The sequence below is a fragment of the Schistocerca serialis genome, chromosome 5 (assembly GCF_023864345.2).
Source record: "Schistocerca serialis cubense isolate TAMUIC-IGC-003099 chromosome 5, iqSchSeri2.2, whole genome shotgun sequence".
Taxonomy (NCBI): Eukaryota; Metazoa; Arthropoda; class Insecta; order Orthoptera; family Acrididae; genus Schistocerca; species Schistocerca serialis.
This window is the reverse complement of record NC_064642.1, coordinates 448,205,162-448,227,214: the sequence shown is the minus strand read 5'-3', so window position 1 is coordinate 448,227,214 and position 22,053 is coordinate 448,205,162. Positions and strand designations below refer to the sequence as shown.

The following is a 22,053-nucleotide window of genomic DNA, read 5'->3' as shown; positions in this document are numbered from 1 at the left end:
AACATGTCACATTGCAGTGAACAGAAGACAAGCGACTTCTTTGATCCACAGCGAGGCCCTAGATTTGATCAAATATTGGACGACATTTGACAAAGTTACCTATTACACCATCAAATATCTTTGATAAAGATATTGGACAAAGATATTTGACAAAGAAATTTGATAGTGTATTACCGGCCTTACCAACACGCCAAAAAGTCTACGTACAAAGTTTCTAGAACAGGCATTAAGTGTATCGCTCACTTGGGAATGCGTTGACAACATAAGACTAAATCCGTGAGGCCGGGTCGTGAGTCGTACTTGGATAGTTCAGTCGGGTGCTTTGGAAGACGTATCATGTTTTAACTTTGAAACTGAGCTTTTCTTTTTTGGTTTGTCGAGGAGCCTTGGTTGCTTATTTCACTGAAGATGAGTATTTTACGGTACGCCGAAACAAAATGTAGGCTGTAGCGTGAGAAGCTACCATGGAAGGCACTTTTAGAGAGAGAAAGAAGGGCTACAAGGCGAGATTGTAACCCCCTCCTCTCCTCTCTCCAAAAAAAACAAAGTCGTTAGTACTTGCCAACGAAATTCAGAGGTCCCACGCTCGAGTGCCGGCCCAGCAAACAATTTTATTTGCCAGGAAGTTTCATATCAGCGCACATTCCGCTGCAGAGAGAAAATTCATTATGAATCAAAATCAGGCTAACTACAGCGCGCTAAGAGGCATTCTTTCCACGAGCCCGGTATACAAATGGAACGGGAACAAACCCTATGAGGTGCAATGGGAAGTATCCTCTGCCATGCGCTTCACAGCGGATGATGATAATAATGCCCCTGATGCAAGGCTTTCAATTGGAGGCCACTTTAGTGTCCCAAACCTATCTCCGTTATCCTACCGACCAAAGGGGCCCCACTGCTTAATGTACGTTCCCAACTATGAGTCTTTCCTGTAGACTCTTCACTCACTACGTTTACTTATGATACATGTTCCAGAAAACGAAAACCGAACTGCGGAAAAAACCGTTTTACGCTATCGTGTTTACATGTTTAGGTCTGATGCGGATTTGCTAGCCCAGTTAAATATAGCTCCTGGAAAACGGCTGCCACACTTTATGACTCATTCAGCACAATCGCTATTTCCTTTCAATTAGACAAGGTGTAAACAGCTTCAGTCTAATATTTCTAATTATCCCTCACTATATAAAAAGCCACTCCGTCCACATTAGCCAAAAAATTTTTAATAATAAGACGAAACCTGACAACACAAGCACGTTTCAAAACCGGTTGTGTTTACATGTGGAAGAAAATCGACTGCGGAATTGGAAGACTGGCAACCAGAAGCAGATTTCCAGAGTCGATTTTGAAGTGTTTACATGACCACTCAGAAGTGGTATTGGGAAATCGGTTTACGAAATCCGGTTTTGGTAGTCCCATGTAAACCTTGTGACAGAGGCAAGGTTACAGGCGAACTGAATTATTTCGTGTTCAGACCGGGATTCGATCACTTGACAATTCAGTTTCAAGGAACGAGCTTTAATATTACAGTCTAGTGACTAGCCTACCAGACCCGATTTCCCAGTGGATGTACTGTAGGTGTAGAACGAAATTTTGTTTGTATTATGGAGGTATATGTTGCACGAACGGTCATATCAACTTCATCTGTGCAGCAACTTTGTTTTTACATCATTTTATAGTAGTCGTACTGCATTCGTTTCATTTAAACAAATAAACTGAAGTCATTATTTATTTATTTACCTATGATTCGTCGCCATCGAAAAGTTATATGAGGTCGGTGAAGTTCTAAAGAGAGTCTTTCACTTTATTTTACATTTATAAGAATTGGGTGGCAGAATTCTACGTGATGACTGCTTTTGAACGCTAGTTTGTTAGTATGGGCGAAGCGTGGAACGAAACCATCAAAGGAGTACCTGGAAGTCAGCGGTTCTAATTAAAAGCAAGACAGTTCCATTTGCCATAAACGCTGGCCAGTGTTTAGCAGGATTTGAAATGTATACTTCTTGTTGAAAAGGGTTAAATAATGAGTGACGAATACACTACTGCTCAAGTATTCCGGGCCAATAATAAAAATATAAAAAAAGTACAAGAACAGGGAGTGGATCACAGAAAAAATACGTATTACACCAAGACTACGAAAGTTGCTTTGGGAATGAGTAACGTGCGACATCAGTATTCTTAAAGCTCTGTTGCCCACATTAAAGACTAACGGTGTAAATTTCTGCGACATTTCACAATTTATATCTATATAAATTTCAAATCCAAACTAAATTAAAGCTAATGTATCAGTGCAGTATGTGTTATGTTTAAAGTGTGACTACTGTTTTGACCAAGCTGTCTACATTGAAATAATGTGAATCGGTTAAAGTTAGTCGTAATGCAATCTCTTAACAGAGCTATCATATATAAATATAATTGCTTACAAACATGTAGGAACTGGCATTTCATCGGATATGTTAATCTTATGAACGATCCGAAACAGCTACAAACTGTCTCACTACGCCGGCTGCTGTGGCCGTGCGGTTCTAGGCGCTGTAGTTCGGAACCGCGGGACTGCTACGGTCGCAGGTTCGAATCCCGCCTCGGGCATGGATGTGTGTGATGTCCTTAGGTTAGTTAGGTTTAAGTAGTTCTAAGTTCTAGGGGACTGATGACCTAAGATGTTAAGTCCCATAGTGCTCAGGGCCATTTTTTTGTCTCACTACATCGAACTAACTACACTGGAATGTTGACTATTTTTTCCACCGATAAGTAATAGCATTGTTCAGTTGAATAGCCTGTGTAACTTGCGAAACTCTTGACTTCGTGTTTTCAAAATATCATGTACTGAAGCTGTAGGTAGGCCTGCTCCCTAATTTTAACAGTGCCCCTCCGTGTCGGCAGAAAGGTGCTGGGCTTTACAGTATTGTCTTCCAGAGCTGCCTCCCAATAAGCAGGTAGACGAGAGATTAGAAGTACAGTATATAAAAGATGCGACAATGGACGACTGCAAAATGAACAAGGGAAATGCATGTTTCCAGTTTCGCTGCGTTGATGATGAACCGATGGGTCATTATGAGGGAGAAGAAAACCAGTAGGCCTACAGTGAAAATCGCTGACAAAATTATGCGATTTCTTTTGTGTTACCAAAACAATACATTAACCGAATACCGTGTATTTAATCGTATTTACAATAACACACTTAAAAAGTATGCCGGCCGGAGTGGCCGTGCGGTTCTGGGCGCTACGGTCGCAGGTTCGAATCCTGCCTCGGGCATGGATATGTGCGATGTCCTTAGGTTAGTTAGGTTTAATTAGTTTTAAGTTCTAGGCGACTGATGACCTCAGAAGTTAAGCCGCATAGTGCTCAGAGCCATTTTTCTTAAAAAGTATATTGTCAATATAATTACGTGACTTTTGGAAAGTGTTACTGCCGATAGACTACCATGAACTCAAAGCTGCTGTCGGTTCCCCATACCTTTCGGTAGTTTCTTCGCGTATAAATAAGCTACGTCTTTGCTCTGTGTTCGCGACGTTTTCCATATACGCCAGAACGGTATTAAATTTGGAGTTCTTCGCCTAAGAAATCAATTGGTTATGAGAGCCACCAATTTCAGTGAATACTATGACCCCTTCGTGGATATATAATGCAACAACCACCAAGTCTATAGAGACAGTGTTGGTACTACTACGCCGTCGAGGCATCTGTAAAAGCTTCTACTTCCATACTGAAACTAAGCAGTTCTCAAAACTCACGCAATCGAAAATGTTTGTTGCTTGCGCCTTTCAGTGCCGTCTGCATGATTTGAGAGACAATATAGTTTGATTTAAATATCAGCATTATTGCATATAAATTTTTCTTGATCACTGGAAAAGCCAACTGAAACACTTCTTTGTCATTATTTCACATATGATAATTTAAAACGAAAAGAAAAAGCGTTTCTTTACAGTGGTGTTGTATTCTTATTGTACCCATAACCTGAGTTTATCTACCTAACGAAACGGCTTTCCTATTCTTTTTTCCCCTCTCTTCTTTTCCTCGACCCTTTACCTACTTACCAAATCTTCACAGCTTCCTTCCATGTCGGTAGAAAGATGAAGGGCTCAAACTGGATTGGCTTTCGGAGCTGCCTTTGCTTCCCAATAAGTAGGAAGACCCGACGTTACAAGTACATAAAAGTTTCGACAATGGACGACTGCAAAATGAACGAAGGAAATTCGTGTCTCCAATTTCAGTGCGTCGATAACGGACGATGAGTAATGTATGTCTTATGAGGGGGAAAAAGACCAGTACAGCGAAAATCGTTCGGAAAATTGTGATTTTTTTTTCTGGTACCAAAAACAAATTTTTGTGCAAGTCATCCGCGAAAGTGATGGACAGCATATGCGGTAAATATAATTTATTAATTTTCTTTTTATGAAATTAGGTGTGTAACGAAAGGCGCAGCATAATTTAGTATACTGTGTCATGACCAGTTTTATACGAAACCCATGTTTCATGTTTCACTCTCCCAAAGATGAATAATAACGAATTAAGAGATCATTTGGAAGAATCAATCTGTCAATTCCTTAAAATAATAGGCCCAGCCATTTAAAAGCATACTATGCAGTTTTGTGTGCTCTTTCTTTGGACTATTATAGGCCACTGACTTACTCTCACAAGGAGCATAAACACAGAAATGGTTAAGTAACATGTTTACTTACTGATACCTCGTTTCCGGACTTGTGTTTTTATAAATCGTACCAAGAACTATGTGATTTTATTGTTCTACTCTGTACCTCGGAGGTAATAACTCAGAACTATCAATTTTTTGTCACGTGTATAAGAAAGGAAAGGTGTCAAACAAAGATATATCTAGTTTATTTCATTTTCTTGCAGATATAGATGAATGTGCCTCAGCACCATGCCAGAATAGTGGAACATGTGTTGACCAGGTGAATAGTTTCATGTGCCTGTGTCCACCTGGATGGGAAGGAGATGCATGTCAGTTTGGTGAGTTGACATATATATTTGTATGTAATTATAAAGTACAATAGTTATGTTTAAAAAGTTGTATGTAAATAAAATCCTATGGTATTGCAGTTTATTGCTGTACTAAGCTACCACCACTCCGTTTATAATTTTTGTAGAGTTTCAATAGTACATAAGTCAGACCTACCAAATGTAATACATTATTATTAATAAAGCAATTTTTAATCGGAAACTCCTTAGAACTAGATAATGCACGTTTTTTTGCCAAGATAGTATAAGAAAAATTTTGGAAAGGTATTTTTCACACACATGACTAGGTTAAAATTTTTGAGTTATTAGTAGATAGTCTACTCTTATGTTTATTTATCGTTCACTCTTTCTGTAATGTAAGTAAGTATTTAAAATATATGTTGACAAATCACAGGAATCATTCTTCCAATGCTATAAGCTCTTAAGTTCCTGACTATGCCTTTATATAAAAGGTGTCCGTAAGTATCGAGTGACAAGTTGTGGACTTAAAATTTATCAGTTAATTACATGATCCTTAAAAAGTGAAGAATCAAAAGGTTGAGTGTACTGAATGATACCTATATGGTTCACAGATGCAGACGAATGCCAACAGGACCCTGATCCATGCAAGAATGCTGTATCATGTCACAATGTTGTTGGAAGTTATCGTTGCAAATGCAGGAAAGGATGGGAAGGACAAAACTGTGACTTAAACATTAATGACTGTGTCGGCCAGTGTCAACATGGAGCAACTTGTATAGATCTTGTCAATGACTACCACTGTGCCTGCCAGCCAGGCTTTACAGGTAAATCATTCACAACATTAAGTTAGCATGATTTAATAACGGAAAATAAGAAAGAAGCAGTGTAAGGGGTCAAGATTCATTAATAAGAATTTGTTTCCTTGTTACAACAGTCTATCTCTTCAACACAGAATCTGCATTTTGACGAGCAATTAAGATGCCAAAAACATTTGAATTTCTATTTATAACCTTTATTCTTTTGTGTTAATTATTTACTCTTTTTTTTCCTCTAGCAAGTAAATATATTGAGAGGATGTATTTTCTATTGTAATTATTATTTCACAGGACGTGATTGCCACACAAACATCAATGAATGTGAGAGTAATCCTTGTAAAAATGGTGGAGAATGCTCAGACCAGGTGAATGGGTATCGCTGCATTTGCCCTGTTGGCTACACTGGAGATCAGTGTGAGGTAGGTGCAGTAGCAACCGTGAAGTTACTAAATGGTCTTGTGCTCCTTATTACAATTCATTTGACAGATTATCTTTCTGTAACTTGATGGAACAAAACCGACATTATTCAATGTGCCTCATGTAAACTACTTTTGTGTAGCAAATCTTATGCTTCTGGAGAGAATACAAATAAAATTGTAATTTTCAGATTCAACCAGCTCACTGCACGCCAAACCCTTGCCAAAATTCTGCCCCGTGTTTCAATACTCAAGCGGATTACTATTGCCATTGTCCTGAGAACTGGGAAGGAAAAAACTGCAGTACACCTAGAATACAGTGTAACAATCCTCCTTGCAACAGTAAGTACCACATTTTAACACCTCTCATACCATTTATTAGTAATTTTTTGCTATTAGTAACTTTTACTTAACTATGTTTTGTTATACACTTAAAAAAAAAAAATTCCTAAGAAATAGCAGCCTCCGACACCAGCTATATCAAATGCATAATTTGCTCTCTGTGTAACATGTCACACTTCGTAATTTAGTACTGGAACTGCATTAACTGTCCTGTTGATTAAGTGATTTCTACAATATAAAGGTCTTTATAATTATCAGCACAACCCTTAAAATAAACATTATCTTTGCTGTTTATCCCAGTGTACAAGATAATTTGAAACAGGTGTTCCACATCTATTGCCCATGCATGTACTACAGCTCTGGTGTTATTGAAGAGGCAGCAGGGAGTCTGGTGGCTCCCTGCTGTGAAGAGAAATGAGCTAAAGCCAGTAACAAATATACCAAAAAGAATGTTGCCCGAGGTTCTGAAAGAGCCACTCTGAACGCTTTAAAAGTTTGAGCCCCTGTTAGAATCTCATTACCTATAATTGCCCATGTTCGCACCATTAAAAGTTGTATTATATTTTGCATTGTGTAAGTGGTTAAAAATTATCTGTACTGGTATACTAGTTTTCTCAATACAATTTTTACTTTTATACCTCAACTACACTATATGGTCATCAGTTTCTGGGCATTCATTGATACATATTTAGTACATGAAATTGGTTGTGGCACATTAGACTAACTAGCCACCATTCTTCTTTGCTTAGAACATCATACAATAAAACTACATGTTCAACAATAAAAATTTGTATGTTACAGCTGTCGACAGCTGCATGGTGCAAACTGGAAATGCATCTTCTACCAGCCCAGGAATTTGTGGTGACCATGGAGTATGTGTCAGTCTTCCAGAAGGTGGTTTCAAATGCAATTGTGATCCTGGATTCACAGGAAAATACTGCCACGAGAGTGAGTTTATATGTATGTTATATGTCAGTATACCACATTTCATTTATCGTGTGCATTTTTATTCCTCGTTATCTCCATTTTTAACAGATATAAATGACTGCAAAGTTAATCCATGTCAGAATGGTGGCACTTGTGTGGATAAAGTCAACTCCTTTCAGTGTATTTGTAAAGAAGGATGGGAAGGAGACATTTGTGAAAGAAGTAAGTTGTATTTTAATTAGAAACCTGTAGAAAGTTCTTGCACAGAAGCACTAGGTTGTAGACTAACTGGTGTTCAGCATCACAAGCACATATATTTTATGATTGCCACTATTTACCATTCCAGATAAGAATGAATGTAGTCCCAGTCCTTGTCATAACAACGGAAGTTGTTTAGATCGAATGGCAGACTTTGAATGCATCTGCAGGGATGGGTGGAAGGGCAAAACCTGCAACCTAAAGGACAGTCATTGTGATCATACAACATGTCGTAATGGTGGAACTTGTCAGGATCTTGGTGATACTTATATATGTCACTGCACCTCAGACTGGGAAGGGACAACATGTCACATTGGTGAGTAAATATTACTTCATGCATGTTAAGTCAGTGTCACAGCTGGCATAAACAATTCCACTGATATAACAAAGACTTCAAAAATGGTAATTGTAGAGTTGAGCATTATTTTACAAATGAATTGTACTTGGTTTTCAATTAATTTTTTACATAATTAAATTTTAGTATTTTTCTAAATTTTGTTTTTTGGTGATTTACAGCAAAGTCAAGTGCATGCAAATCAAATCCTTGCCAGAATGGTGCCACCTGTGTGAATGCCGGAGATGCATACAAATGCATCTGCAAGGATGGCTTTGAGGGAAAACATTGTCAACATGACATCAATGACTGTCATCCGCCCCCTTGTTACAATGGTGGCAAATGTGTTGATGGAGTAAACTGGTTCCTTTGTGAATGTGCAGAGGGGTTCACTGGACCTGATTGTAGAATTAATGTTAACGACTGTGCTTCAAACCCATGCAGTTTTGGAAGCACGTGTGTGGACGGAATTGGTGAATTTCGGTGCATCTGTCCACCAGAACGTACTGGACTGCGCTGTGAACATGGTAAGTAAACTTATTAACAGATACTGTCATTTCTAGATATAATTCTTTATTTTTATTTACTTACTTGTGGGAATTATTTTTGTTTGTAAATAAATTACACAGCCTTGCGTAAAGCAAAAGGTATACATGTGAGACATGGTCTTTTTATAGCTGTGCTGCCAAGATTGATTCAGATATTTAGTGTAAGTGCTAGTTCAAGCTCTCCCCAAAATTACCCAACACATGTTAATATCTGAAAGCCTCTATTTCTTATCATTGCAAAGACCAAGCACCATGAGGAACTATATTTTCAGACCATCATCTCAGAATCCCTCTGCACCAAGGAACTTCCCTCCTCGTTTGTCCCAGGAATCTGATGTTCAGACATTGTTCAGTTATATCCCAAATACAACTATTTCATGTAGTATAAGCTTCTAGACTATTGTAGATGCTGTCTGTAACAACATGTGTACTTTCTTTAGTGGCTGATCATCTCTCTGCACTTGGAGAGTGTCAATGGGAAGGACGAAAGTACACCAGGAATACGACATGGCTTGATGAATGCAATACATGCATTTGCTCCAGTAGTGGACCAGTTTGTACACAAATTTGGTGTGGATTAGGAAACTGCCTTGGGCAGCCCAACTTAACACACGGAGCTGTTATTTGTCAGTCAAATCAGGTATGTGGCTCACTTAAAAAAACTTATTATTTATGAAATTTGTCTGTATACTGTTGCTGAGAAGAACTAACTTAGATGTACAAATCATGGGCTGTGCCTCATTCTCTTGTATTAATAACCATGTTACATTATTTTGCTGTTCTTCATGCCTCAGCCAACCACACGCAAGCATAATAGTTGTCTATAGAACATAAAGGTTATTATCACTTCATGTATTTTTGTTACTCTGCGGTTCAGTTCATCATAGTACTTTCCAAATGTTCATTGCTGTTTATTTTATCTGTACTCCAACAACTATCTGTACGTAACAAGTACCATGGTTCTCTGATAGTAACTTCTTGTACTCATTATAATGGTACAACACATTCAAGTTACTTTGTTCATGACCTTTGAGTGTCATCATACTCTGTACTTTCTTGTTCAGTGTTATGGCTAAATTCAACTGGATTGCCATTCACAGTTACCTGTATGGTTCCTCCAAGTCTGCTGTAGTTACAACACATTGATTCATATTACTTTACTACAACATGATACTGAATATGAGTTATGTTCCATAAGTCTGTATTTATTTAACTACTCTACTATTGCTGTAACTCACAATTCTTATTAGCTCTCAATTTGTGTCATCCTCAAAACATGGCTCATGACTGACCTTTAACACATTATATATTAATAGAAATTACAGAAGGAAAATAAGTGATGTATTGTCTTAATTGTTTGGATCGTTTGTGCTGTATCATAAGTAATCCAATATCCATCCTTGTAGTTCGAGTATTCGAAGTTTCCTTTGTGACAGTCCTCTTGTAGGTATTAAGCGTTTACTTTTCCAGCAGCACAGAATATTTTATTTTTCATTTTTTCCTTCACAATCATGATACAATTTTGTACCACAAACTAATGTTATGACCACCATCATTTGAAAATTGCTTACAATAATGAATTCTAGGCTGAAAATAATAAATAAAACTCAGGACAGCCAACCACTATGCTGCAGATGATTGAAGGATAACACAGTGGTACAGTTTTTATTTATACACCATTATTAGCAAAAGGATAGATTGCTACTCACCATAAAGATGACACATTGAGTTTCAGACAGGTACAACAAAAAGACTCTTACCTCAAGCATACACGACTGCCATTTCTGGCATCTTGGACTGGAATTATTTATTTATTTTTTTAGTCGTTCATCCAGGGCTGATCTTATGATGCCATTTGATTTTTCATCATAAAAGAATGAAAATAATTTGCTCCAAAAATATTCATAGACACAGTGTACAGGGTGTACATAAAGTCCGGGAACACTTCCAATTATTTATTGCACAAGAACCAAACATTGTACAGGTATCATATATACGTCATTTTGAAGAGAAACCCTGAAAGTGTTTTCTTCATTTATACTGCCACAGCGTAGTTTGGTAATTTGCCGATAGTCATCACTAGTCACAAACATGGCGAGTTTGACCATGCTACAGAAGAGGACAGCTGTTTCATGAAATGGCCTCCCCGATCACCATATCTCACTTTGTGTGACTTTTTTTCTGTGGGGACACATTAAAGATCTGGTGTATGTACCGCCTCTACCATGTGATGAAGCAGAGTTCGGGGAGAGAATATGGGAAGTGACTGCCACTGTCGATGATGTCATGCTGGGTCGGGTATGGCAAGAATTCGATTACCATGCTGACATCTGCTGGGTCACTCATGGTTCGAATATCAAATGTTTGTAAAGAAAACTTTCAGAGTTTCTTTTCAAAATGCAATATGTATGACATCTGCACAGTGTTTTGTCTTTGTGTAAAAAATAATTGAAAGTGTTCCCTTTACTTACACCCTGTATATAAGTATGCTTTATGAAAATATGCCCCTGCATTAACTCCATGCCCATAAACATTCCGGTATTCCCCATGCACATCTCCACGTTTTCCCCCTGGTCCAACTCAAAAACTGAGTCAGCACCCCCATGATGCATGAGATATTGAACTCAGGAGAATGACAAGACATTATTTTCATGTACTAAAGATTTTTATCAAAACGGGACATATTTGTCACAGGGAATGATCTGTGATCCTGTCTGTACAAAATACAATTATTTTTCTGACTGTCAGTTGCTGTTTTTTATTTCAAAATGACTGGTTTTGGCAAAGTCACCCATGTAAGACCTGTTAAACAACAAAATAAATTACAATTGGATTCAATCCTGTGTTTACGAAGCTTAAATACTATAAAATGCTTTGTAAGCTTTGTAAACATAGGATTAGAGCCCAGTAGTTATTTATTTTGTTGTTTAACAAGTCTGGAGATGGGAAATATCACCTGAAACTGGTCATTCTGAAATAAGAAACACTGATAAATGGGAAGAAAGAGACTATAGATTTCATGATATGATTTTCTTGCAAAAGCATTACAGTTCTGTAATGTGGCAAGATGTTCTAGTTATCCCATTTCATTATTAGGTACTACTCTGTGTAATCTTTGACTGTGTAATATGCATTCTTTATGAATAATGTTTTAATTGGCTTCATTGGGGGATGTATTTTCACAGTTTTTCATCTCCTTGGGCAATTTATTATACAATTTTATTCCCTGATAGAAAATGCTCTTTTAAGTCTTTTGTTTACTTCTCCATGGTAACTGTGATTCCAAACTGTCTTTTGTCCCAGGATTACGTATAGAACTATTAGTATAATATTTAGTAATGTTTTCTATGATATACACAACAGATTTGTAGATGTACTCATTGTAAAGATACCCAATTTTTTACACAATTCTTTAAATGATTGTGTATACCATATGAGAGGAGGCATGTAACTAAACTGCTATATGTATGCAGTGTGTTCATGATATCATTAACTTACACTATAAGCATTTTAAAGTAGAAATGAAATATTGTAACCAGTCTATATGTCAATCAAAATGAGACACCTGTTTTCTAAAATTTTTTTCATACTGTAAAACCATCCTTACTTAACAAAAATAATAACATTAGATTAATATTTTCGTAGGTTTGTGTTCCTACACCACGAGAGGCATGTTTAACTCCTCCATGTGCCCCATGGGGTGAATGCCGCAATTTGGAAAGCGGAAAACGTGTTGGTCCACCATCGCTGCCAGCACCACCAGGATGCTGGCCCAATCAAGCAGTACTAAGTAACACATGTGCCCGGCTGACTCTGCTATTGGATCGATCACAGCTGCCTCAGGGGGTTACAGTGGAAGGGCTGTGTTGTGATTTACGACGACTACTGGCTGCTGGTCATGCTGCTACAATTACAGCTGCACATTCCACACCACAACTTGTTCTACTTTGTGACCTCAAACAGGGATACAATGACACAATTGAGGTCACTTTGGTGAGTCTATTGCTCAATTTTGAAAAAGAATTGTCACACCTGTAATATTGGAAACTTTTCATTTATGATTCAGTTTTTACTGGAAATTAATCTATAAATGTTTAATACATAATTTTGACAAATTATAGCTAGCAGCAAGCTGTTATGTGCAACAATAATTGTCTTTCATGAAAACTGATGAGAAGAAATTATGAAATTGGCATGTAGTTAAAGTTATTTTTAAAAATTTTCTCTACTAAATTCCTGTTCAAGCAGCCTGAAACTGCATTTTTCTTCTTTTCCTTGTGTCATTCTGTGCTTTAAGTTTGTATTATAATTGTAACTGTGTAGTATTGAATAGTAAGTGCTTCCTCACAAGCATTATTTTGTGTGAAGCAGCACTACTGCACCAGCTACATTAATTTTTTCCTTTATTCAACTGTCTTTAGCGCTAGCCTCATTTGCCTTAAACAGATGATTCACAACATCTGTCCTGGATCTAATTCCATTAAAAATAGATCTTTATGCATGCTGTAAGTGGAATCACCTTCCTTATAAATGCATTACTATATTCTTGAATCAGGACAGACTATTACTGTGAGTAAACGTTTATGATGTCAATACGTGTCATATACCATCTCCTCACTAAGACCCTAAATACACAATTATTTCACCCTCTTTATAATGTGCCTAATTTTCTTTTTTTTCTTTTGATCATAACTTTTTATCCCCCCCCTCTAGAGGCACATCCATCTTCTTATAGAGATACTTCATTTGATTATTATAAGAACTCTCCTCTGATTCTCACCAACAAAACAAAAAGTAAAAAAAGTCTCTAATGTATGAACTGCATATAAAAAAAGGTTTGAGTGAGTGTTAATAACGTTTAGAGTCAAATGAAATGTGCAGAGAGTTCAACTTTTGTCATAAAATACATAGTTTGAACAGGTGATATCGGATTAAAAATATATCGGTTGTACAGGATTATCTCATTTAGACATCTCTTCCCAGCCTTAGGGTACACTGAGCTTCATTTACTTGTCTGTTACATTTCAATTGGAATTAGAGCCTGTTCGAGTTATGTATATTCTTACATTTTTATTCACATGTCCACTAATGTTTGTATACGGATACTGAAATTCAATTTCCAGGACAGCCAGTTTGGAAGATAAATATTTTCAGTTATGAATATTTCACCAAGCAATGGTAGAAGAATCCGTCAACTTGTAGTTTCATAGTGTGACATAATACCATTGCTCAGTCAATATACAATGTCTCATATCCTATTAAGGCAACTATCTAAGCCTATAACAAATATTTTGTGTGTATCATAGCCTTTCATTTTGTTGTTCTATTTGCTTTTTGTTTTATTTTGTTGTTAATAGGTACCTACAACACTAACCAAATTGTTTTTCTCTCTTCTTTTCTTTAGTCATCACCTTCACCTTACTCAGGCATTGAAGAGAATCGAGCAGTAACTGAAGGAATAAGAGTCTTGGGTGAGCTAATAAGCCGCAAACAGACCAACCTCTCAGCTCTGACATCAATAGTTGAGGTGAAGGTTGAAACAGCATTAGTGAGTGAAGAAAAACCTGGTATGTATTCTCAAAGTTACAGTATATGTTTCTGTATTTTTCTTTTTTTTTCCGAACAACTTCAATCTTTCAGAATGCCATTACACAATGTCTCACCTCTGAGGAAGTAATTTTGTTCAGCTTAGTAATTGCTCAATTGAGAGTAGCAGGTGTTATTCTAATTTAAAAATTCTTTCTTTGAAAACACAGCTGCACTCTCCTGTTTTGATTTTCATCAGCTACACATCTTCCAGCATTCAGACCGTTACACATAAAAACACTGAAAGTATATGAATAATTTCACTAAAACTGGTATCAGGCAATTTGTGTGAAAGTTGTACCCATTTATTTCCAATTTATTTTCAGTAAAGCGAAACTTTATATATGTAATTTAACTTTTAATGTCATTTAATATAACAAAGAAAAGCATTTGTGTATTATGTCGTTTACATGAAAATGTAACATTAATATATCTTCCATTTTCCAACAGGTAATGGATACATGATTGCTCTAATCTGTGTTATTTTCGCCATCCTGTGTTTTGCGGGAGTTGCTGGTTTTTTTTATTGGCACCACTTACTGCGTCGCCGCCAGTCAGGAGCAGGGAACAATGGTGGTGTTATGGGCAATGGATCCTCATGTCACCACCTTCATCATCACAGCCATCATGATGATGAAAAATCTAACAATCTCCAAAATGAGGAAAATTTAAGAAGATATGCAAATCCGCTTAAGGATGAGGGGAAGGCAGCAGGAACTGTGAGCAGTACTGGTGATGGAAACACACTGGATCTACCCCCACGCATCAGTGTTGTACGTCCACTTTCTGCAGCAACACTAGTGTCATCTGATGGTCCATCAGAGGCACTTGAAATGGTTTCTGATACCGATGCTACAGAAATGGCTTCACCTGGTAAAGCTGGAAGCTCTTCAGCAGCCTCAGCTGGCCAAAGTGAACAATTACAGCGAACACCAAGATCTGCTTCAACACATCGCAATAGCCAGATCTTATTATACAAAGCCCAGAACCCAGATGTACGGAAAAACACTGCAGCAACTTTTGATGATGTAGGCACACACAAAGACTTTGCCAAAAGGATTATAAACCTCAAGACACAGCCACCAGTCCAGAGGACGTTGCATTCTTCACAGATTGACAGGAGTGGTGATGTGTTAACAGTGATTGTGTAGGATCAGTGTTCTGTCGCAGAAGGATTGGTGTCGTAGAATGTACATGTGGGTTTAAAGCTTAACAAAAACACGGTGATAAAAATAAAACTGAATCCAATAAATTGACAGCTTATTTTGTGCATTGGGAATAAGTGCAATGCTGACTTGTTTGTAACAGACTTATACATTCTCCTGTATATCATAATATTGTTAATGAGGAACAATTGGTGAGTGGAGATGCAAAAAGAAAGGCAATATTTTACTGTTTTGCATCTGAACTGATAATTGCTGATTGTTCAGAAGGTGTAAATATGGAACTGAACAGGGGAAAAAAAAGTTGACTGTCATGTGTATAGAATAGTAATATGTTAAAGACTGTGTCATGAGAAACAGTATTAAAATTAAGAACAGTCTGATGTAGGTGACATAGTTTTCAAGGCCTTTCAGACGTGGATGAAAATTTTGCACAAGAGGAATTATAAGGTTAGAATGGAGGAGGTGGATCAAAGATAGAGATTTAACAATTTGTTCAAAAGAAACATGTGCTATGAATTAGTTTTTTGCTGTAGTTTGATACTCAGTTGGACATTGTAGATACATTGCTGACTGCCCAAACAAATTTTATTGTTTTTTTTAAATTTTTGTTTTCTTTAACTAAGTTAACTGTGCTTCTGTGTTGTTCATGTTTAAGCTTCACTATCAAATTTCCTGGCAACAAAAAAGCGTTGATGTTGAGTAGCTATTCAAATTTCTTTATGTTAAAAGTACCATGGAATAAAAATAATGTAGAATAGTTTGCACTGTTTTAACTTTCTTCAGATGTATGGTAAATATACTTCTTGCACACCATGACTATGCTTCTAATGTTTTTGTCAAAAGTTAAGTTTCTTTAAAAAATCATCTTTAGCATAAATAGAAATAGTATTCCCATTCGAAAATAAGCTATACAACAGATGTATCAGTTTGAATTGTCCTGCAACAGCATTTACCTGCACACTGTTAAATAACTTACAATACTACCACAAATTTTTGTAACTTGTAAAATGATTGAATTTATGCACATGGCATCAGTACACCAGAAAGTGCCTCACAATTCTTGCACAAACATTACACATATAAGTTTAACAGAAAATCTCATATTAATAAATACAGAACTTTTGTGCAGTCTGTGTTCCTTTATAGATAAGGCCTGTAGTGTACTTCTTGAAAACATCCGTATTAAGTTAACTCATTGTAGTCTGGAAATGTTATAGTACTCACTTGAAATATTTCATTGTAAAAAAACAGTGTAGCTAACACTGACAATACTGTGTCTTCATACTACTGAAACCAAATTTGTTTTGTATTTGTCATAAGACATTTGAGTTTATATTATATCAGGAAAACAATAAAACTGTAATGTATAAGGATTTGATCAGCACTTAAAAATGGAATAATTGTACTATATTTTGAATTTCATTAATGTCAAATTCCACATGTTCTGTCAAGTTTTTATTTTAATAATGAAACAATAACTCATTTTAATTTATGGCTCTGCTACTTCAACTATGATTTTCTCTCCTTTTATCATTTGCTGTTAACAATATTTGAAATTTAATTTTTTATAACAACTTACCTGGTTCTTTAATCATCCTCCTTTTAAAAAAACTCACATTGAATTCTGTGATCATTATTAAAATGTTTTTCTGTGAAAATGTTAGCATAATATTTTCCAGCCTGTAGATATAGATGTACATAACATACATTTATTGAAACTGATGTTTATAATGTATATGAAGTAATTACTATTTATACACTGCTAAATAATTCATATGGAATTGTTTACAGATATACAAAAGCAGGCATGATTTATGCAGTACTGTCGTGAGGCACAGGAACATGCATGTTTCATGCCTGCCTGGATGACTCTGTGACATGAGTGTACTTAGTGAACAGTTTAAATGTTTAAAAATAGAAGGTTGTGATTTGTATATTGTAAATTTCTTAGAAATATATTGCAGTAATGTACCTGTATATTTTAGTATAGAACATTTATTCAGTCACATAAGCTTTCAAACCTGTTCCATTCCACAGTGATGGAAAAAGTGCCTAAGCACTGTGCCTTTTGTATTATGGCTTTCATTTATTTTTAAAATTTATAAATAAGAATATTTGTACATTACTACACATGTCATTTCATACAGCAGTACTGCCTTTTGAGCACTGCTCCAGAATAGTTGTTCCACATAAGTACAGAAAGAAAATGAAGGGAAAAGGCAGATTTATAACTTAAATATATTTACACTATATTTTTAAGATTGCCTGTATTATTCGCATGTTTCTGTGTATATGAAAATGAGCAAGAGTGTGAGCATGTTTGTAGTACAATATGTGTAATGCATATTTATACATTAACACATATTTTGATAATATCTCTACAGCCTGTAAATACATTAATCTGTTGATTGACTGAAGAACAGATTCCACTGAGAAAAACAAAAGCATGTGTGAATGACTGACCAAAGCTTGCCATTGTTGTTTACTAGAGCAGATGAGAGGATGTAATGACACACTAAATTATTGAATAACATAGATATACTTTAGACATGATACACAATAAGTAGGGACATTCTAAACCTTAGAAAGGTCATCTGGTAATACAGAAAGACAAGGACAATGTAAGGTTAATATTTTGAGCCACTCTATTATCCTTTCAACAGTTTTCTTCTGTAAGTTTAAAATGAAGCACAGTCATGATTTTATTGCTCTTAATAAAGGCTTTCAGGGAGACTGGATATCATTCATAAATATGTCATAAATTATAACTGAGCATGATTGTCAAGTTTGTGCTGTATATTTAATAGACCTGTTAAATTTTAGTTGCTACAAAGATGTGTCCAAAAAACTCTAAATGAATACTGCTCATTAATATGTGTAACACCTGAGTGTTGTAGATGATCTGCTTTTGAATGTCAGATGAATAAAGATGTTGAACATATGCTGTTATTGCAAATAACTAATTGTACCTAATATTCATTCATTGATTCATTTATCCATCATATTCCACAGAGCCTATACAGAAGGAGACATTCAAGGATTTGGAACAAGTCAAGATGTACATTAACAAAACACATGCAGATCATAGAAACTTGATACGTACACTGTACAAACAAAAAACTATTACTATATTGCTTAACACTATTCATGCTAAATTTAACCAAGTGAATTACAAAGAGAGCCGATTCTTTCCCAATTATATTAACAACAATACAATAATTGGCAATATATACTGTTTTCTCCTGAACAGACAAGACACCCATGAAAATTCATAATCTACTTCAAAATCAAGAATCAACAAGCTCTTAAGCAGAAACTAATTCACATGTTAATTTTCATAATATACAGATGAGTAAATAAACAAAATACTGTAAAATGATAAAATACCTATCAAATCAGGAGTACACCTTGCTGCAAATATTAACATAAGGATAATATGATTTCATAATGCCACATAGTACTTTCACTTGATCAGTTTAGTTTCCAGAGAATATTTGTCTTACTGGATACATTTTTTAGGAATACCGTTCCATGACAATGCAGAAGTAAGAGTGAAATTCTGACATACAATTTTCCTTAGGCTGCCAATGTGTACATAAAACTGTCATCAAGTTGTTTGATCACATTTGGGGGCATTATGGTGGTGGACTGTTCCACCGAATGTGTAAGATCTTTAGTGGAATGTCATAAGAGGGCCTGTGAGTGCATATGATTTATCAACAGACATCATTCAGCTGTGGCAGATGATGCCAATCATGCAAGATGTTCTATATAAAGATTTCCCATTGACATCATCACCATATGACCAAGCAAAAGCATTACAATGTTTAAGGTATTGGACTCACTTTAGAAAGGAGTAGGGTGTAAATTCCAACCCAGGTATAGCGTTTTAGTGCTAACCTAGCATCATTTCCCAATGGTCGTGTTGGAAAGATACACCCACATTCCTTCTTTTTGTACAACTGATCATGTCTACAATGATCTCATCATAAATGAGACATTAAACACTAGAGAGAAGGTTCCTAATAATATGCCTTTGCACGAATTTTTGTTGTCCAACACAGTATTGTTAAGAGATCTGTTACACTGTTCTGTTGCATTTATGAACTGTTGTGGTAAAATAAGTAAACTGAGAATTCAGCAAATAATTCAGGTAAGATTATTACCACTACAGTGGACAACTATAAAAACTGTTTTAAATTAATCAGGAATGGAAATCAGCATGAAGACCAAAATGCCATTTTCATGTGAAATGCTCCACTACAACCTGCAGTGAAGAATTATGCTGGTCATTTTCAGAAAAGCAGTGTTTACAATTATTCTCCTCTAGTATTAGCAAAAAGAATTGAAATTCTTTTAACTTGGAACCTATTTGATAGTTGCGTAGAAAGGGTGACACTACTGGCAAGTGCACTTTCCAATCTGCCACAGTTTAAATCATATCCTGGTTATATTTTTTGTCCATGAAAGACATTTTCAAATACATCACTTTAGTGTGAACTTTCTGATGAAGAAATGTTATGTTTCCTACAGAATTCCATGACTGAACTGGAAATCAACCACTGATGAAGGCGAGGATTTTGTATCAGAGACAAGTGAAGATGAAACTGAAGACATTGTGAAGGAGGAGGGATTGGTGGAGGAGGATTCAGCTGTTGATCTACCAGCAAGTCAATAAAGCACCTCACCCATCACAGCAGGCCCAGCTGAAGGCCTCTACAAAGATCATCACTAGCGGATGAACCTAGTGGGATAAAGCCAATTTTTCATCTTCTGGATGGTTGAACGTGAACACTTTAAAGGAGAGATGATGTCCCATTACTTACACTTGCCAATGTGTAGACAATTTTGTCATCAGTGCTTTCTGTCTTATTTTTCACTAAGCAATGCTAACTCTCATGAACAAATATACTAAATTAAATGCTTGAAAGGTATTAAAAATAATGAGTAAATGGAACAACTGATAGCTGTCATAATGCTCAGAGTGTCATTTGTACAAAAGGTATGACTGCAGATAACCTCTGGTCATCTTCTTGTGGGCCTACTTTCATTAAGGACATTATGCCAAGGAACAGATTTCAGGAGCTCCTCAGATTTTTTTGTTTCAATGAAAAATTGACCTGAGCCGAATACCTGCCAGGCAACAAATTTGCTCTTGTGTCTGAAATATCAGGAAATTTCATGGAAAGCAGCATTCATTCTTACACACTGGAGAAAATATAACCACAGGCAAGCAACTATCACTGTACAAAACAGGATACAGGTTCACTAAATTAATGTCCAAGAAACCTGAGAAATACGATCTCAGATAGTTACAAAGTCTGTATGTAATGCTTTCCAGTACCTCAGAAAAGAGGTGATGCATATAGAGAAGCAACCATTTGGAGAGTACATTGTTCTGCATCTCATGGAGCCACTTCTAAATCGCAGAAGAAACATAATGACAGAAAACTTCTTCATATCTCTTCAACTTGCTATGAAGATGTCCCATCAGTGAACAAGATCCAACACAAAATCTCTGATAAGGTAAAGAGGACAATGTCGAAATACACTCCATCACCATTCTGCACCAGACTGGCAACCCAGATTGCACCACAATTGTGTACCAAAGAAGGAAGAATATAAATGTTATTCTTTTGAGTATGTTGTTCCTTACATAATAAAGATCTGTACAAGTAAACAGGGTTATTCCATAAACTTCTTTAAATCCTTATAGGGGTATAAGCCTTTGACAATCATGTTGTCTGGTTGTGCCAGCCTGTAGCCACCCCCACAGGTAATTTCTATGAACTTTTGGTGCTGTTCTTCTAAATTCTCTGGCCTGGTACATACCGGCATGATTATCTCATTAATATTTTTCACATTCAGAACCAGCCTCAGACTACTGTCTGCCTTTGCTATTGCCAGTAGCAGACTGCTATACACAGAATAGGAAGGCTCTATTACATCCCATTTGATCATCTTCCTAATTTCCTTTGTTACCATTTCCTTCTTCGTCCAAGGAATGGAATTTTAGTGTGATGGTATATTTCATGTGGGTACACCTCTGTGTTTTATACATACCTCTTTATAGTTCATAGTTTTTCAGAAAATACTTTTGTGTACATACTAAGTAAATGCATTGACTATGTCTGTCACTGTTTATCTAGACACTCTGACTCAACTATCTTTTTCCAAATTGGCTCTTTTGTGGCAATTACCTTATTGTTTTGACTGAGATGTGAAGTACAACACCCCTTAGTAGGTAGATTACTGCTTAGAAATAATATTTGAGGTCCAGTATACTAAATACAGATACTCTGGCTGTACTAGCCATGTATCTCCTCTGTGGCACTTAATTCCAGCATGATTCTTTTTCCTACAGTGTCTACAGTACTGGTTCCAGACGAAGGGTCGATTGTTGCGTTCCTCTCTCTGGTGAAATTCCACCCCAGGATTCAGGCCACTGGTGAATTTTTTATCAGCAAGAACATGCAGTTAAAGGCTCCATTTATCATTAAAAGGTCAACCTGCACCTATGTTTTTACCACCTGCGACATGGCACTAATAACCCTTACTACTCTAAATCCTTCAACTGAAAATGATGGTATCTTGTATACCCAACATAATTCTTTATGTAAATCATAACTTAAAGCTTGTCATTGTTCCTGTGTCCAAGATCACAGTCTACAGTACATTACCTATTTTTGCATGCACTGCAGCTTGCACTATACATTTACCTG

The 22,053-nt window shown here is 36.3% G+C and overlaps 1 protein-coding gene across 1 annotated transcript in view; it reads left to right on the top strand.

The window, feature by feature from the left end:
• The window catches only part of LOC126480783 (protein jagged-1b), a 580,451-nt gene extending 562,161 nt beyond the window's left edge, over positions 1–18,290 (top strand). Inside the window, exons 8-19 of the mRNA XM_050104094.1 lie at positions 4,856–4,969; positions 5,551–5,763; positions 6,046–6,173; positions 6,362–6,512; positions 7,314–7,460; positions 7,548–7,661; positions 7,786–8,013; positions 8,214–8,558; positions 9,020–9,219; positions 12,225–12,572; positions 13,984–14,146; positions 14,616–18,290. Of these exons, the coding sequence (XP_049960051.1) occupies positions 4,856–4,969; positions 5,551–5,763; positions 6,046–6,173; positions 6,362–6,512; positions 7,314–7,460; positions 7,548–7,661; positions 7,786–8,013; positions 8,214–8,558; positions 9,020–9,219; positions 12,225–12,572; positions 13,984–14,146; positions 14,616–15,316 (2,852 nt within the window). The 3' untranslated portion in view covers positions 15,317–18,290. The remainder of the gene's footprint in view (positions 1–4,855; positions 4,970–5,550; positions 5,764–6,045; positions 6,174–6,361; positions 6,513–7,313; positions 7,461–7,547; positions 7,662–7,785; positions 8,014–8,213; positions 8,559–9,019; positions 9,220–12,224; positions 12,573–13,983; positions 14,147–14,615) is intronic.
• The last annotated feature ends 3,763 nt before the right edge of the window (positions 18,291–22,053 follow it).